The 20,192-nt window shown below is 38.1% G+C and overlaps 1 protein-coding gene across 1 annotated transcript in view; it reads right to left on the minus strand.

Moving 5' to 3' along the window:
* The window catches only part of HINT1 (histidine triad nucleotide binding protein 1), a 33,925-nt gene that overhangs the window by 11,196 nt on the left and 2,537 nt on the right, over positions 1–20,192 (minus strand). Inside the window, exon 2 of the mRNA XM_053701650.1 lies at positions 8,117–8,221. Within this exon, the coding sequence (XP_053557625.1) occupies positions 8,117–8,221 (105 nt within the window). The remainder of the gene's footprint in view (positions 1–8,116; positions 8,222–20,192) is intronic.

A 20,192-nucleotide genomic window follows, 5' to 3' on the forward strand; every position in this document is an offset into this window, starting at 1 on the left:
ACCTGATAAATTTCTTTCTTTTACGATATGACGAGTCCACAGATTTCATCCACGCCTCCTGGTCAGCAGGAGGAGGCAAAGAGCACCACAGCAGAGCTGTATATATATAGCTCCTCCCTTCCCTCCCACTCTAATCATTCGACCGAAGTTAGGAAGAGAAATGAAAAGCCAAGGTGCAGAGGTGACTGAAGTTTAACAAAAACAAAGACCTGTCTTAGAAATTTGACAGGGTGGGCCGTGGACTCGTCATATCGTAAAAGAAATTTATCAGGTAAGCATTCTTTTACAAGATATGACGAGTCCACGGATTTCATCCTTACTTATGGGATACAATACCAAAGCTATAGGACACGGATGAAAGGGAGGGACAAGACAGGAACGTAAACGGAAGGCACCACTGCTTGAAGAACCTTTCTCCCAAAAACAGCCTCGGACGAGGCAAAAGTATAAAATTTGTAAAATTTAGAAAAAGTGTGAAGAGACGACCAAGTTGCAGCCTTGCAAATCTGTTCAACAGAAGCATTATTTTTAAATGCCCATGAGGAAGCCACAGCCCTAGTAGAATGAGCCGTAATTCTTTCCGGGGGCTGCTGTCCAGCAGTCTCATAAGCCAAACAGATGATAGAGAGGTAGCCGTAGCTTTCTGGCCCCTACGTTTTCCCGAAAAAAGAACAAACAATGAAGATGATTGTCAAAACTCTTTAGTCGCCTGCAAGTAAAACTTCAGGGCACGGACCACGTCCAAGTTATGTAACAGACGCTCCTTCTTAGAAGAAGGATTGGGACACAATGAAGGAACAACAATTTCCAGATTAATATTCTTGGAGAAAAGATAAAGTCCTGGGAATCCTAACCCTACTCCATGAGTAGCCCTTGGATTTGCACCAAAAAAGATATTTACACCATATCTTATGGTAAATTTTTCTAGTAACCGGCTTGCGTGCCTGAATCAAGGTATCAATGACCGCATCAGAGAACCTAGGCTGAACGACCAAGGCACTGCTAAGGCATCTATCAGTTCGGCCTGAGGATCCCTGGACCTGGATCCATATCTCGGGAGCTTGGCATTCTGACGAGACGCCATCAGATCCAATTCCGGTCTGCCCCACCTGAGAATCAGGGTGGCAAAGATCTCCGGATGAAGTTCCCATTCCCCCGGATGAACCGTCTGTCTGCTTAAAAAATCCTCCTCTGAGTTGTCCACTCCTAGGATGTAGATTGCTGACAGATAACAAGAGTGAGCCTCCGCCCACTGAATTATCTTGGATACCTCTTTCATCGCTAAGGAACTCCTTGTTCCTCCCTGATGATTGATGTAAGCCACAGTCATGATGTTGTCCGACTGAAATCGGATGAATTTGGCCGAAGCCAACTGAGGCCAAGCCTGAAGCGCATTGAATATTGCTCTCAATTCCAGAATACTGATTGGAAGTAGAGACTCAGACTGAGTCCACACACCCTGAGCCTTCAGGGAATTCAAGACTGCACCCCATCCTAGTAGACTGGCGTCCATTGTCACTATCACCCATGAAGGTCTGCGGAAGCACGTCCCTTGGGACAGATGATCCGGTGACAACCACCAAAGAAGAGGGAGTCCCTTGTCTCCTGATCCAGATCTGAGGAGACAAATCTGCATAATCTCCATTCCACTGTCTGAGCATGCTCAGTTGTAGAGGTCTGAGATGAAAACGAGCAAACGGAATGATGTCCATTGCCGCCACCATCGATCCAATTACCTCCATGCACTGAGCCACTGATGGCCGAGGATTGGACTGAAGGGATCGGCATGTATTCAGAATCTATTAGGAGTTCCCAGGAAGGGGACCCTTGTCTGTGGAATTAGTGAACTCTTTTCCAGATTCACCTTCCACCCATGAGTCCTTAGAAAGGACAGAACCATGTCGGTATGAGACTTTGTCCGTTGGTAAGAAGACGTCTGGATTAGAATATCATCCAGATAAGGTGCCACTGCAATGCCCCACGGTCTGAGAACCGCTAGCAAAGACCCTAGAACCTTCGTGAAGATCCTGGGTGCAGTGGCCAGCCCGAAGGGAAGAGCCACAAACTGATAATGTTTGTCCAGGAAGGCAAACCTTAGGAACTGGTGATGATCTCTGTGGATAGGAATATGAAGATATGCATCCTTTAAGTCCACGGTAGTGATATATTGACCCTCCTGGATCAATGGAAGAATTGTCCGAATAGTCTCCATCTTGAAGGATGGAACTCTGAGAAATTTGTTTAGACTTTTGAGGTCTAAAATGTGTCGGAACGTTCCCTCTTTTTTGGGAACCACGAAAAGATTTGAGTAAAACCCCTGCCCCTGTTCCTGTATTGGGACGGGACAAATTACTCCCATAGTGGAGAGGTCTTGTACACAACGTAAGAACGCCTCTCTTTTTATCTGGTCTACAGACAACCGTGAAAGAAGAAACCTTCCCCTTGGGAAGGAATTTTTTAACTCCAGCTGATATCCTTGAGACACGATTTCCAGTGTCCAGGGATCCTGAACGTCTCTTATCCAAGCCTGGACAAAGAGATAAAGTCTGCCCCCAACTAAATCCGGTCCTGGATCGGGGGCCGTCCCTTCATGCTGTCTTGGGAGCAGCAGCGGGCTTCTTGGGTTGTTTACCCTTGTTTCAAGCCTGGTTAGGTCTCCAGATGGCTTTGGCCTGAGAAATTTCCCTTCCTGCTTAGCGACAGAGGAAGGGGGGACTCCCTTGAAATTACGAAAGGAACGAAAATTACTCTGTCGTCCCCTTTGCTTAGATGTCTTGTCCTGAGGGAGTAGATGACCCTTACCTCCCGTAATATCCGAAATGATTACTTTCAGATCAGGACCAAAAAGTGTCTTTCCCTTAAAGGGAATAGCCAAAAGCTTGGATTTAGAGGACACATCCGCAGACCAAGACTTTAACCATAAAGCTCTACGAGCCAAAATGGAAAATCCAGTATTCTTAGCCGCCAATTTGGCAATCTGAAATGTGGCATCTGTGACGAAAGAATTAGCCAGCTTAACCCCTTAATGACCACAATGTACCCTGTATGTCACTGGTCGTTAAGGGTTTTTTCAGGACATAATAGCACAAGTCTAGCAAGAACACGCTATTAATTCCCTCCCTCCAGCAGGCTTAGTGGAATAGAGCAGTCTCAACGCTGGTGGCAAGAATGTGCTATAAAACAATCAACTCCCAAAAAAAGGCCCGCGACATACAGGGTACGTCGCTGGTCCTTAAGGGGTTAAGGGTATTAATTCTGTCCATTATTTCCTCTAAAGTCTCAGTCTTAAGAGACTCCTCTAAGGCCTCAAACCAAAAGGCGGCCGCAGTTGTGACTGGTGCAATACAGGCCGTCGGTTGTAATAAATAACCCTGGTGAACAAAAAGCGTCTTTAGAAGACCCTCTAACTTTTTATCCATAGGGTCTTTGAAAGCACAACTGTCCTTAATAGGGATAGTCGTACGTTTAGCCAGGGTAGAAATAGCACCCTCCACCTTAGGGATCGTCTGCCAGGAGTCCCGAATGGTGTCAGATATAGAGTACATCAGAGTAAGGAAAAACATCAGAGTAAGAAGGAATTTCTAAGTATTTGTCCATCTTACACAATTTCTCTGGGAGGTACCACAATAGAGTCAGTCGTCCAGAGTCATCAAGACCTCCCGCAGCAACAGGCGGAGATGTTCAAGTTTAAATCTGAAGGACGTGACATCCAAATCTATGTGAGGTAATTCACTCGCTGAGTTAGACTGTTCCCCCTCAGAGAGAATCCCCCTACCCCCCAACTCAGAACCCTGGGAGGGTACATCGGAGGTAGCCATCAAAGCATCAGAAGTAGCAGGCACCATATGGGTTTCTGTCCTACTGCGTTTGCCTTGTAACACTGGCAACTTAGATAACACTTCTGTGAGAGTAGATGACATAACTGCAGCCATATCCTGCAAGGTGAAAGAAGCAGACGCCGATGAAGAACATGGCGTTGCTTGAGCGGGCGTTAAAGGCTGTGACGCTTGGGGAGAAAGTTGCGACATACCCTGAGTCTCATCAGTTTGAGTACCTTCTTTAGCTATATTTTGTTTAAAAAATATTTTTTCTTTACATTGTAAGGCTCGTTCAACACAAGTATCACAAAGTGTGACAGGTGGTTCCACAATGGCATCTAAACACATAGGACATGCATTTTGTTCAATGTCCTCCATTGTAATAGATGCAAAGTACAAACGTGGTCAGTCTATAACAGAAAGCAATTATAGTGTACTATGTCTTTAAATTTGTCAACGCTTATTATTATGCTCAAAAAAATAATTAAGCATTTAAAATAATTTAGCAATCAGGTGCGATCAACGTCGCACAACTCACATGGGGCCCCCTTTTAGAAGCACACCTAGCCCACAGTCACCCCGCCACAGCTCCGCTGTGGCTCCTACCTGCCTCCGTTTGACCAAGTCTAGTTTCCTACTAGCGTGCACGCATTCACAGCACTCACCAGAACTCTAACAACTGTGTCACTGTGCGGTGAACGTGCAAACCCAAGTCCCGCCCTTCGTGGGCGGAAACAATTACGTAGAGCCCGGGAAAAGAAAAATATTATCTTTAACGCCAGTACCAAAATTACTTTAAGTAAAAAAAAAAAACACTGACATCCGCCTAACAGTTATGCCCGCTCGATAGTCATCTGAGAACTAAATCACACCACCCAGCGCTCCTGGCTAAAACTTTGAAAACCAGACTGTCTGGGGGAAATAATAATGTGTGTGTTGTCCACTTTATTAAACTCATGACATCCACATATATGCATAGGGATACCTTTACCAAGGCCCATAAACCGCAATAATAAAAGCACAGTCTATTCTGAGTATCTGCTTCCAAGCCCCAGAATAAAAAAGACTGCACTTACCTTCATGCTGAGGAAACTGCATGAAGTACCCACAGTGTCAAGAGGTCCACTCTTCCTCCTGAGGTCCTGTGAATCATGAAGGGGCTTAGGCAAATTCACCAAGTCCACATCCAGGCAGCACCAACAAGGGAGGCACAGCGAGACTAAAATCCCACAAGTTCCCAAACATAGTTGGATTCCAGAAACTGCCCAGTAGTAAAATAGCACACTTTGGCACCATTTAAAAATAAACTCTTGATTGAAGAATCTAAACTAACACCTCACTTTACCTCTTCCTATCACTAACACAGGCAAAGAGAATGACTGGAGTGGGAGGGAAGGGAGGAGCTATATATATACAGCTCTGCTGAGGTGCTCTTTGCCTCCTCCTGCTGACCAGGAGGCGTGATCCCATAAGTAAGGATGAAATCCGTGGACTCGTCATATCTTGTAAAAGAAATACAATTAGCTTTGGGGGGGACTTCCAGGCGACAGTCAACTAAGGCTGCAATATTGTGAGCTGCTACAGATCTTAGACTTAGCTGTTAAATATCTGTGGCATCCTGTGTCCTCTGCAGTCAAGCCTTACAGATATTGAGTCAGCAAGTATTGCTGCATTGTTTGAAGCTATTTTAGTATTTGTCAGCCACAATATTCTGGAGCTAAATCTGAGGCTGCTCCTCTCAACTTAACTATCGCAGCACAGTACCAAGGTGAACAAAATATTCTACTGACTCCGAAATGGCATCTTTTCAGTGTACGGATGAATAAACCATTTGTGCATTATTGGAGAAACATTTTGTGAATCTACTCGAGATCGATGTTTTACAAAGCAATTTATTCCATTAATTTGTAAAGATGGCGACTCCCCTATCGAGGAGGATGCAAATGATGCGCAGGCTAAGGTAGTGCCCACAATTGTTACTACAACTCTAGATGCTGCAGAGAGTGATGCAGATCAGATTGAAGCTTTTCCCACAACTACAGAGGTGATAATAAAAGTGGAGAGGAGGGGTCTGGTTAGCCGTGCTCCTGTTGTGACTAAGCGGGTGGATTATGTGGATCCGCAACAATATGAGAAGCCAGCTACTGGGAGTAGTGGAGAATTTGTAGAGAGCGACCTATGCGATAATCGGATTCAGAGGGAACAGAGAGCGCCTGGTATTGCAATAATTTGTTATATCTACGGGTCATATAATTTGCTAGTAGAACAACTTCCCAAGCATGCTCAGGCAATTTTCTTGATCACCAACCTGACACAGGATCTATTTGGCATTTGTTTCATTGCACTACGCCTGATTCTCTGGTGTGGGCTAATCATCTTGAGGATTTTACCACTCAAAATGCTTTCTGGCAAATATGAAAAGGGACATTTACTTTACTTTGAAAGCTATAAACTGGCACTATGGTATGAACATATTCTCTTCCACAGTTGAATTACTTTTCACATCCAAACCTGTTCATTTTTCGGCCAAGAGAACATTTCTTTGTTCACATTATTTGGCAATGTCTAAGATTGATGAACATTTGGATCATTTTAATGGGACAACCCTTTACCTAAATATTCTAGCCAGTTTGTTCTGTTATTTCAATAGATCTGTAGCATTGTGAGAAACATGTTGCCTCAGCTTTATCTTTGTGATATTATAAAGTAGTTCAATCCTCTCTAAGAAGTTAAACGTTGTATGCACTTCCAGTACTCACCCAATCTTGGTTATGTTACAGTTTACTGCTGGAGCAGATGACTGAGAATGGGCATTTCTTTTTCCCTAAGATGGCATATCTATGAGCTTACTCTGCTAGAATAGATCTATGTAAGACTTTCATAGTTTCTGCCGGAGTCAGTAGCATTTTTATTTTATGCTTTAATTTTTGCATTAAGATTACAATGCAATATAATGACATATATGATCATTTATGCTATGCCTGTTTACTCACAATGTAGTTTTATATAAATTTAATATTTCTTTAGTATAGACTAATATACACATACTTTACCATTATGCGGGTTCTAACTTAAGTTTGCTTTACTTACTCTAGGGTCCTAAAGTGGCCCCTAGACTTGCTTCAATTCCTCTACCACTTCAAGTTTATTGGGTTTTTATTGGTGTGTGACGTTTACATTCAGGAGGAGGACAATAAATTGTCATACCATAACACTCTCCTGTTAATTTAATGCTGCCTTACATGTTTAATGGGGTCCAGGAGGAAGAAAATGGAGGTTCTTTTGCTGAGCTAGATAGGTATTTTATTTTAGCTCAGTGTGTTTGTGTATATGCAACTTATTTAAGAAATGATGTTCTCTTAATTGTAATTGTATCTGTAATAACAGATGTATGAGGATTACTGTGTATAAATTTACAAATGTATTATAATCCTAATCCGCTCAATACAAAATGCAATGCACTTCTATGTTATGTTGACTATAACTATATGGTTCTCAAATTATTACTTATTAATTAAAAACGTGATAAATATTTATTTAGATTACAATTAATAGAGTGATCTATTATAGTGACCCGATAACAATAATCTATTTCTGTGCCCAATAGTAGTGAGTAGTTACCTGGCAGCACTCACTTTACCATGCATGGGGATCGTTTCCAGTAGAATAGCAAATCTTGTGTGGTATGCACTGGCACAGGATCTAAGGAAGGAGTACTCCGAGGTCAACAGGAAGAGGCTGCAGGACCAGGACCAGTGACACCTATGGCAGGCAAGTGACAAACTCCCTCAGGAGATGTACTCTCACTGCTAATGTACTCCTTTACACCCTTCTGTCCTATTCCCATCTTTCTGAGGGGGATATCGGGACTCACATCAGTTTAAGAACTCATTTCAATCAGTGTGTGTGTGGGGGGGGGGGGGGGCTAAAGCTTAGTTGTGTGGGGTGTTTTGCCTCCTCCTGTAGGACTGGACTTTAATAATCCCACCATGTGATGGCTCATGGACTCTTGCCATCTTATAAAAGAAATTAGCCATAATAAGGAAAATGGATGACAATTACTGATAAACCATGTAACTACTAAAGGCAAGAACTTATAAATACAATGGATTTCAAAAACCATAATATTTATTAACTTTAAAAAAATCCAATGTAAACATTTACTACCATAAAATCAAAAGAAAAAACATAGAAAAATGTTTATATTTCCCAGACATCAATTTTAAATACAGCTATTTGTCTGCTGATGGTTGATAGGCACTAGATAAGTATTCATCAGAAAAAGGAGGTTCACTTACTGCTTCGTCTGCGGCATCTGCTTCAGATAATTGAGTGATAGCTTTCTTGGGGACCACTAGGAAATGTGTTGGCGCTTGGGGAGCAATGTCATGGAAAGCAATGCACTAAAAAAGAAATCAGACAGAATAGTTAATAAGGAAACTAACAACAGTATTGGTGTTGATGTATTTATGTTCAATAGGCTTAAATAAACTATTATGGAAGCTACATTGTTAAATAGGAATAAACTAGAAATGGTATAAAATGCACAAGAAATCAGTGATTTAAAGATTTTATTACTTCTGCATTTTCTTTTAGTGTCTATAGAGTACTGTAATCTCACAAGGTTGGTTCTTCTGGGAGTTTTCCAATAAAAAGTGGTTTTGCATGACTATACAACCATAACCATTTCCCATGTAAAGTATGTTAATTTTACTCAATGGTATAGCTATAAAATGAGCAATTTGTGCGCACATATTTATAGATGGACCAATTAAAAACAAGCATAGGGAGACAAAGCAGCAATAAGCTACACAGAGTCGGGGAAAGGTTAGGGAAAACAAGAAATCATGCATCAATTTTACTGATTTGCTGGATGTTAAATCATATGTATCTGAGCACCTTAGGGTCTCAGTTGTGGGAGCATCAATGCTAACAGCTACAACATACTGTGCGCAACACATTCAATCCATCACAGAGAAGCTAGATGGGTGTATTTTACTCAGGGATAAAAAGAAATATCAATAGCATTAGCTGTTAATTATTTCTTTAAATAAAACCATCATACTTTATATATAGCATGCACACCCAGAAGAGTAAAGTCCCAAAACAGTATGACACACTGCTTGGGGAACTTCTCCAGAACACAATGCAAATAAGTATTCTAACATTATGAATGGGAGCCATGAGGAGCAAAATTGCACAAATCATCACCAAAAACAAAAGAAATAATGGATGGATGGAGAGAGGAGATAGATAGAGAGATATAGAGATAGAGATAGCTTGAGATAGAGGTGTGTGTGTAAATTTGCTTTGTTTGCATGATATTCTGTGTTGAAGAGATACCTAGGAAGGCGTCGGGAGCACTGCATGACAGGAAGTAGTGCTGCCATCTAGTGCTCTTGCAAAACTGCTGTCATATAGTTCTCCAGAAATGGGCCGGCTCCTAAGCATACACCCCTGCTTTTCAACAAGATGCCAAGAGAATGAAGATTTTTTTTTTTATAAAAAAGAGAAGTAAATTAAAAAGTTGTTAAAAAATGAATGTTCTATCTGAATCATGGAAGAAAAAAAATTTGGGTTTCAAATCCCTTTAAATGAAATCAACCCTGAGATATATACCCTGAGATATATATAAATTTATACAAAAAAAGAGAAAAAAAAGGCAAGATAGGAAGCATGAGATAGTGGAGAATAGGATTAGATAATGAGTGCCTTATGCCAGCAACTTCCCTTATACAAAAATATATATATATATATATATATATATGATAAATTAGGGTGACCTCAAAAGTGGGATAGAGGGATGCACATCGCGACCCAAATATTAAAGGGCATTAACAATGTTATTCAACATACCAAATACCAACATATCCACCTTAAAAAAGCCAACAATACTAAAATAAAACTAGTGGCCTCTAGAAAATAGACGGGATGCCCAAAAAGAGCGCATATGTATAGAATAGCACCATAAATCAAACGCCAATTTAATAAAGTATAGCAGATATAGTCATAGAAGGCAATATCAATGTCCTCAGAATAAAGCAGTATTAGGTAGGTGAGAGGGAATAAGTCAGTCAGCTGGTAACACCTCTCACCTACCTAATACTGCTTTATTCTGAGGACATTGATATTGCCTTCTATGACTATATCTGCTATACTTTATTAAATTGGCGTTTGATTTATGGTGCTATTCTATACATATGCGCTCTTTTTGAGCATCCTTTCTAAGCGTATTAGACCGTATTTTCTAGTGGCCACTAGTTTTATTTTAGTATTGTTGATTTTTAAGGTGGATATGTTGGTATTTGGTATGTTGAATAAAATTGTTAATGCCCTTTAATATTTGGGTCGCAATGTGCATCCCTCTATCCCACCTCTGTGGTCACCCTGATTTATCATATATATATATATTTTTGTATAAAGGGAAGTTGCTGGCATAAGGCACTCATTATGCTTGTTTTTCTCTTTTTTTGTATATGTATACATATATATATATATATATATATATATATATATATATATATATATATATATATATATATATATATATATATATATATATATATATGTATATGTGTGTATATGTATATATATGTATATATATATATATGTATATGTGTGTATATGTATATATATATATATATATGTGTGTATATGTATATATATATATATATATATATATATATATATATATATATGTATATGTGTGTATATGTATATATATATATATATATATGTATATGTGTGTATATGTATATATATATATATATATATATATATATATATATATATGTATATGTGTGTATATGTATATATATATATATATATATATGTATATGTGTGTATGTGTGTATATGTATATATATATATATATGTATATGTATGTGTGTATGTGTGTATGTGTGTATGTGTGTATGTGTGTATGTGTGTATGTGTGTATGTGTGTATGTGTGTATGTGTGTATGTGTGTATGTGTGTATGTGTGTATGTGTGTATGTGTGTATGTGTGTATGTGTGTATGTGTGTATGTGTGTATGTGTGTATGTGTGTATGTGTGTATGTATATATATATATATATACACTGATACAACTAATGTTTTATTTTTTATACATTTAAGTATTTTAATAAGCTCTTTTAAAAAAGGGACAAAAATTAGCACACACTGAATTGTTTTGTTTTTTAATGATGGAAGGGTTGTATTCAACATTTTCTATTTAAAATAATTAAATGACAACAAAGTAAAATGAAAGCATTGCATGAGTTTGATTTCAGTTTTATAAAATATTTGGCCCTTACTGGCAATCAATTGTGCTTGATCTATTCCTGTCACTTCCTTGATAGGACATATTTAGCTCTGACAGCTCTGCTCAGTGTAACCAGATCTCTGCTGACAGAAAAAGGTTATTCACCTATGCTATATATTGACAGATAAAACACAAAATCTTTTGAACTTTGCTTACAATCCAGGCATGTTATGGAATTTCAACAAGCCAAATGGATTTTTAGTATAAGACCAGATATAAATTGGACTGTAGATAAAATGCAGAATTTTTCTACCTAAATACTATTTTTCAATCCCAAAACTCACCAGTTTCTGGATATTTTAATTTATACATAGCTTATAATGCAAACAAATCAAGCAGTATACCACATTCTAATGCAAATATTGTAAAACTGGTAAGGTCATACAGTTGTCACTCCTAATTGGCTGACTGGTCATGTCCACCTTCAGAGCTGCAAAATGTTAAACACGGTAATGCAAAAATATAATATATAATTAGAGCATGTTATCGTTGCATTATAATGTCCCATGAAGTGACAGCCTACTCCAGAATTTTTATTGTTTAAAAAGATAAATCCTCATTACCCAGTTTTGCATAACCAACACTGTTATATTAAAATAGTTTTTACCTCTGTTATTAACTTGTATCCAAAGACTCTGAAGACCTCCCCCTTATTTCAGTATTTTTGACAGACTTGCATTTTTAGCCAGTTAGTGCTGACTCCTAGGTAACACAATGTTATCTATATGGCACACATGAACAAGCGCTGTCTAGCTGTAAAAAAAAAAACAAAACTGTCAAAATGCCCCGAGGTAAGAGGCGGCCTTCAGGGGCTTAGAAATTAGCATCGGAGCCTACCTAAGTTTAGCTTTCAACAAAAGCAAAAACAGAGTAAATTTGATGATAAAAGTTCATTGGAAAGTGGTTTAATGTCAGTCTACTCCAGAATTATTATTGTTTAAAAAGATAGATAATCCCTTTATTACCCATTCCCCAGTGTTGCATAACCAACAGTTATATTAATATAGTTTTTGCCTCAGTGATTACATTGCATCTAAGCCACTTAAGACTGCCCCCTTATCTCAGTTCTTTTGACAGACATGAATTTAGCCAATCAGTGCTGACTCCTAGATAACTTCACGGGCGTAAGAACATTGTTATCTATAAAGGTACATGTGAACTAATGCCCTCTAGGTGTAAAAAAAAAACCTGTAGAAATCCCCTGAGATAAGAGGCTGCCTTTGACATTTGCATATGAGCCTACCCTGGTTTAGCTTTCAACAAAGAATACCAAGAGGACAAAGCAAATTTGATGATAAAAGTAAATTGGAAAGTTGTTTAAAATTGCATGCCCTATGTGAATCATGAAAGTTTAATTTTCACTTGACTGTCCCTTTAAAACAAAACATCCTTTTGTCTGCTATTGTTTTTCAAAAACCAAACACCACCCACCATTTGCCTTATTTGAAGGAACCAATCTGGGCTTTAATGCACAGATAAGGCTAGGTGTGGTCAGGATAATATAAAGTACAATATTATCAGTAAAAGTCAATACGGGACAGATTCATGTTCTGAGAATTAGAAAATTCTCAATTTTAGAGATAAAATTACATGAAAAGAGGACAAAAATAAGGATATAGCAAAGTTTTTAATTACACACAACTAAATATAGAATTTACAAATCTCAAAGTGTTTGCTATCCCTTTAACATGTAATAGGCTAAATTCAGCAATGGCAGCCAAAGCGACAAAAGGTTTGTGCACAGTAGTATTGTCTTGGTGGAAAAGCAATTTGACTAAACTTGCTACATCGCTTCTCTTTTTAATTGCTCCTTTCAATTTTACAATCAAGTTGGCTAAGTAATCACCTGTCTCAAGCTGCAGGAAGGCAACCTTCAAAATTCCCTCTCGATCCCAAAATACAGACGCTATAATCTTGCCAGCACTAGCCTGAATGCAAAGTTTCTGAGGGGGTGGAGCCATGGTGCTTTTACTACTTGGATTGTACTTTTGTCTCAGGATCAAAGTGGTGTTTCTACTACTCATCCATACTGACAAATCTCCTATAGAACAGGGATAGAAAATAAGTACTGGCACTATGATGGTGATAAATAATAGGATAAAGAACCCTGCTCAGGGTTCTGGTGCTGCCCCTTTAATACTAATGAGAATTACGAAAAAAGAAAAAAAGATAGGGGCTTGAATAGCACTCATTCCTGCTACTAAGATAAACAACATAAAAAATAAACTTTAATCGTTATAATAAAATTAAAACAGGGAGAAGCCCTGACCCAATTACAATACACCCACACACAGAAAAAACCTGTGGGTCACTGCCCTATATTCCTGTCCGATAACTGGAAGCGTAGGCTTCAGGTGACAGGAGTGAACTACACGGTAGAAATAGCAACAAACACATTTCGGCCATTACCCGGCTTTTCTCAATGTTGAAAATAATGAAAACATTGAGAAAGGCCGGGTAACTGACAAAACGCGTTTGTTGCTATTTCTAGCGTGTAGGCCACTCCTGTCACCTGAAGCCGACGCTTCCAGTTATCGGACAGGAATAGAGGGGAGTGACCCACGGGTTTTTTACTGCGTGTGGGTGTATGGCAATTGGGTCAGGAAGTCACCTATAGACTAATCAACATTCAACTGAATTCTAGTCAGAACTTCTTGTGAATCTCACTATCAAGTGTCTCTTCTGGTTTCCAGTCAACATTTGGGGTACCCACTGTGCTATTTTCTCTTGTCCAAGACATTTACTAACTTGATTGTAATTTGCCATATGACACCCTATGGAGTCAGCAAATTTAGATAGTATTAATCTTCAGTCACCCATCACCCGGTCTTAAATTTTCTTCATGGTTTCTACAGTGGCAAGTGTTGTTGGGCGACTGTAGAGAGGGGCATCTTTACATAACTCTTTTCAGCTTAAACGCTAAACATCACTTTTTAACTTTCAGCAGGTAGGATGTTCCAAACTAACCACAGTTCTTCTGTGGATTTAGACAACCTCAGTTGCTTCTGTCCTTCATGTAATCCCAGACAGACAATGATGTTGAGATCAGAGCTCGGTGAAGGCCATACCATCACTTCCAGGACTCCTTGCTCTTCTTTACATTGAAGATAGTTCTTAATTACTTTTGCTGTATGTTTGGGGTTGTTATCATGATGCAAAATAAAATTGGGTCCAATCAGATGTCTCCTTGATGGTATTGCATGATAGATAAGTATCTGCCTGTAATTCTCAGCATTGAGACTATTAATTCTTACCAGAATTCCCAACTCCATTTGCAGAAATGCAGATTGAAACTTGCAAGGAACCTCCACCATGATTCACTGTTGCCTGCAGACACTCATTCTTGTACCACTCTCCAGCTCTTTGGCAAACAAACTGCCTTCAGCTGAGCCAAATATTTCATCAGCCCAGAATATCTGCTGCCTTTTTTTCTGCACTCCAGTTCCAGTTTTTGTGCATTGTTGATTCAATTGGCCTTGTTTCCATGTCAGGAGGTATGTTTTTTTGGCCGCAAGTCTTCCATAAAGACCAACCCCATCTCACCTTGTTAGCAGAGTTTGGCTCTTCCTCATACAGTTTTATTCTTACTACACAGCCGTTTATGTTTCAGTTAATGATTGTGTTTCAAACTACATATTAAATTGATGATCATTAGCACCTGTTTGGCAGAGGTGGGACCGAGTCATTTTTTGCAATTCACACTTAAGTCTTGAGTCTTTGCATTCCAGTCCCAAGTCAAAAACAGACAAGGATCCCAAATCAAAGTATTAATCCAGCACACAGCAACCCTCTTGCCAGCCACTCCAGAGACCCATTCCAGTCTCTGAGACATCAAAAAATCTCCACAATGAGTGGCAGCAAAAATAGTGTTTATTACATCAACACAACACAATCAGCGACGTTTCGGTATTTCTACCTTATTCATGCTAAGTACCATACTGAAATGATTCCATTTATACCTTATCACCACTAGGTGGCGCTGCAAGGGCAACTTTCTATTAATTGATTGTGTTGTGTTGATATAATAAACACTATTTTTGCTGCTACTCATTGTGGAGATTTTTTCAAAACAGACAAGGAACAAGTCAAGACAGGCAAGGCTTCAAGTATTAAACAAGTCATTAGTTCTTTGTCCAATTAGTGTCAGAGTATTACCGTAATTACTATAGTATATATATACACACACACACATTTCATCCTTACTTATGGGATCACGCCTCCTGGTCAGCAGGAGGAGGCAAAGAGCACCTCAGCAGAGATATATATATATATATATATATATATATATATATATATATATATATATATATATATATATATATATATATATATATATATATATATATATATATATATATATATATTGGGAGGGAAGGGAGGAGATTAGATAGAGATATATATATATATATATATATATATATATATATATATATATATATATATATATATATATATATATATATATATATATATATATATATATATATATATATATATATATATATATATATGTTAGGGATGCACCGAAATGAAAATTCTGGACCGAAACCGATACCGAAAATTCAGGATGCCCCTGGCCGAAAACCGAACCAAAATATTTTTTTTTCTTTTTTAAAGGGACACTAAACCCAAAAAAAAAATCTTTCATGATTCAGGTAGAGAATACTATTTTAAACAACATTCCAATTTACTTCTATTATCTAATTTGCTTCATTCTTTAGATATCATTTTCATAAGAAATAGCAATGCACATGGGTGAGCCAATCATACGAGGCATCTATGTGCAGCCACCAATCAGCAGCTACTAAGCCTATCTAGATATGCTTTTCAGCAAAGGATATAAAGAGAATAAAGGAAAATAGATAATAGAAGTAAATTAGAAAGTTGTTTAAAACTGCATGCTTTTTCTAAATCATGAAAGAAAAAAATGTGGGTTTAATGTTCCTTTAACTACAGTGTGTGTGTAGCTGAGAGAGCTTGTAGGCGGGAAAGCTCCAACAAATGGGCATGGTCACTTGTACCGTAGGGCGTGATCTGCAGTGAAACTGGTGGAGCTCTACAAGGGAGAGCGTGGTTATAGCCAGACAACAATACGAGGTGGACATGTGTTTTGTTTCTGGTTGTAGTTATCCGTGCGATGGGCGTGGCTGCACCTGATCGTCTCATCGTATCTCCGCCTAGTTCCTGGTTTGGGTCTCACACTGACCGTCAGATTATATGTCCGGAGCCCCAAATGGAGTGTGCCTGTCACCTATCACCAGGACCACCGGACTTAGCTATGACCCTACGTGCAAGGTAGTTATATAAAGTTACTGTGCTTTTTTTGTATACACTGTCTGGTGGGTGCTAATTTGTACCAACTGTGTGCGAGCTTGGGGCTTATGCATATATAGTGTGCACGCATATTTGCCTCAAGCGAATAGAATGTCTACGCACAAGAGGCTGATGTATAAGCACTGTATTTAAGGCTTATACATATTCTATGTGTGTGCTTAGGGCTGTGTCTGATAATATCAAGTGTTTATAAACATGTTACTTATCCCCCTTTGAATACTGTGTTCAGAACTTTGGTTTCCTTCTAAAAAAAAAAAAAAAAAAAAAAAAAAAAAAAGGGCACTGCTGGTTTCAAATATCATTATGTCATGGTACTTATGTATGTGCTCTGTGTACCATGCCAGTGCTGTGCTGCTCACCTTATGCTAAGGATAGACATGTAACTCAATAGAACAGGGGCGGGTTGTACATTTTTAGCCATTTTGGTCCTCTTTGGGCCGAAATTGGAATTGCACATTTTCGGCAGCCCAAATTTTGGTGCATCGCTAGTATTATTCTTTATTTAGTTCTGTGTAACAGAATCAGATTTAACCGTTTTTTTTTTTTGTTTGTTTTTTACTAATTATCAAAATAATGTATAGTCCAAGAAAACTATTATTATATGCAAAACAGTAAGTCAAGTAATGAACTCAAACAGCAGCTCTAGGCTGGCATCAAATTTTAAAATATGCTACGCAATAATTTTACCGAAAATAAAAAAGGTAAAAAAAACGAAAACTGAAATAACCAAAAATGTCATTTTCGGCCGAAACTTTCTGCGGCCGAAATTTCGGTGCATCCCTAATAGAGATAGATAGATAGATAGACATATATATAGAGATATATATATACACACATATATATATATATATATATATATATATATATATATATATATATATATATATATATATATATATATATATATATATATATATATATATATATATATATATATATATATATATATATATATATATATATATATATATATATATATATATATATATATATACACACACACACACACACACACACACACACACACACTAGGAAGGATTTTAAAATGTGTCTATCACTTCCCAGTTCAATTTTATGTGAGATTAGGTATAGACTATTTTCAGTAAGGGCACTATCTATATCAGTTCAATTTGTCTGCCAATGGATGTGAAAGTGCGACAAACTTAATAAGGACAGCAATGAAAAAGAAGTATTTAATTGATAATGGAGATTAAAAAAGACAAAATCATTTTATAGAAATAAGACAACTGCTACAACTTTGCATAAGTGTGAGAGAGAATGTGTCAGTGATTTTTGTTTAATCTAAGCCCTAGAACAATTATTTGGTACCTAAAGGAAATAGATTAAGAAAAACATGTGAAATGGAAAACAGTTTCAGAAGAAATTGCTACCATACTTCACCACACTTTATAAGTGAGAGAGGAAACATGGATGCAGATGAACCCATGAAATCATTTAAAAATGCTGTGTTACTATACTTAGACTTTTGAGCTATAGACAGATGATAGATGTATTATATTGAACATATGTAAAAAGCAGCTAAGCCCCAGATGGGCATTGCTGCCGCTGATGATATGTGCATATGCATTTAAACAAAGAACAGAATTAATGTGTGCAAGGCTGTCCCACATTTTATATGTGCAGCCACCAATCAGGAAATAGCACCAAAGTGCTGAGCCTACCTAGGTATGCTTTTAACAAAAGGATGCCTAAATCCTCTATCTGAATCATAAAAGAAAAAAAAATGGGTTTCCTGCCACTTTAACTTATTGTCTGTCTAACTTGCCCTTTAAAAATAAAAAAATGTAGATGTTGGTATTGGCTTGAAGTGACGTCCATGCCAATATTGCAATACAAACCACTGCATTTCAATTTGAGTAGATTTATGCAGTACACACATATATTAGCAATAATGCCAAATCTATTACAGTTTTAGTAAGTGCTTTTTCTGTGCACAGTAGGTCTAGATCACTGGTTTTCAAACCTTTCTTCAGGCCTCCCCAACAGGCCAGGTTTTCAGAATAACCTTGGATGAGAGCAGGTAAAATAACCAGGTTTACTAATCAGCTGATTATTTCACCTGTGCTGCAGTTCAGATATCCTCAAAATGTGGCCTGTTAGGGAGGTCTGAGGACAGGTTTGAAAACAAGGCTCTCTAGACACACTGTTTAAAATCCTAACGCACTAAGCATATCTAGATATGCTCCATGTGTCCGTGCACACTGAAAGCTGTCTCCTAAACAGAAATATCTTTATATAGGGGCATTATTCTCAAAAATGATTTAAAGGGACAATAAACCCAAGTTTTCTTTAATGATTCAGATAGAGATTACAATTTTAAACAACATTCCAATTTACTTCTATTATCTAATAGATATCCTTTGTTTATGAAATAGCAATGCATACGGGTGAGCCAACCACATGAAACATCTATGTGCAGCCACCAATCAGCAGCTACTAAGCCTATCTAGATATGCTTTTCAGCAAAGGATATAAAGTGAATGAAGCAAATTAGATAATAGAAGTAAATTAGAAAGTTGTTTAAAATTGCATGCTCTTTCTAAATCATGAAATAAATTTTTTTTGTTGGGTTCCATGTCCCTTTAAAGGGACAGTTTACACCAGAATTTTTATTGTTTAAAAAGATAGATAATCCCTTTATTACCCATTCCCCAGTTTTGCATAACCAACACAGTTAAAATAATATACTTTTAACCTCTGTGCTTATCTTGTATCTAAGCCTCTGCAAACTGCCCAGTTATTTCAGTTCTTTTGACATACTTGCAGTTTAGCCAATCAGTGCCTGCTCCCAGATAACTTTATGTGCACGAGCACAGTGTTATCTATATGAAATACGTGAACTAACACCCTCTAGTGGTGAAAAACTGTTAAAATGCATTCTGAAAAGAGGTGGCCTTCAAGGTCTAAGAAATTAGCATATGAACCTCCTTAGCTTTCAACTAAAAATACCAAGAGAACAAAGCAAAATTGGTGATAAAAGTAAAATGGAAAATTGTTTAAAATTACATGCTCTATCTGAATCATGAAAGTTTATTTTGGCCTAGACTGTCCCTTTAATCCAAAGTTAAAATGCATAAAAAGCGAAATAAGTAATAAATTTAAAAGGCTATGAAATAGATATGTGCATTCGGCAGTTTTGTTCACTGCCTAAAGCAGAAGTAGGAGGCTGCTTTCGGTATTCAGCTTTTTTCAAGCCGAACATCCTCTTGTGCAAGTAGAACACACTGGATTTGCACAGATCAAAAGGTCACTTCTCTCTGCTTATCCTCCTTGATATGTCCGCAGCCTTTGATACTGTTGACCACCCTCTTTTGCTCCAAACCCTCCAATCCTTCAGCATCTGTGACACAGCCCTCTCATGGTTCTCTTCCTACCTGTCAAACCGTACCTTTAGTTTAGCCTTCTCTGGGGCCTCCTCTGCCCCGTCACCACTTTCTGTCGGGGTACCGCAAGGCTCTGTCCTCGATCCCCTACCCTTCTCAATCTACACGTCATCATTAGATTCCCTAACAAAGTCCCACGGTTTCCAATATCATTGGTATGCCGACAACACTCAAATCTACTTCTCTGCACCAGATATATCTCTTTCCTTGCTAACCCGTGTCACTAACTGTCTTTCTCACATCTCTTTCTGGATGTCCTCTCACTACCTTAAGCTAAATCTCTCCAAAACTGAGCTCCTTATTTTCCCCCTTCTTCCAAAATCTCCACCCC

This window comes from Bombina bombina, chromosome 2 (genome assembly GCF_027579735.1).
Source record: "Bombina bombina isolate aBomBom1 chromosome 2, aBomBom1.pri, whole genome shotgun sequence".
Taxonomy (NCBI): Eukaryota; Metazoa; Chordata; class Amphibia; order Anura; family Bombinatoridae; genus Bombina; species Bombina bombina.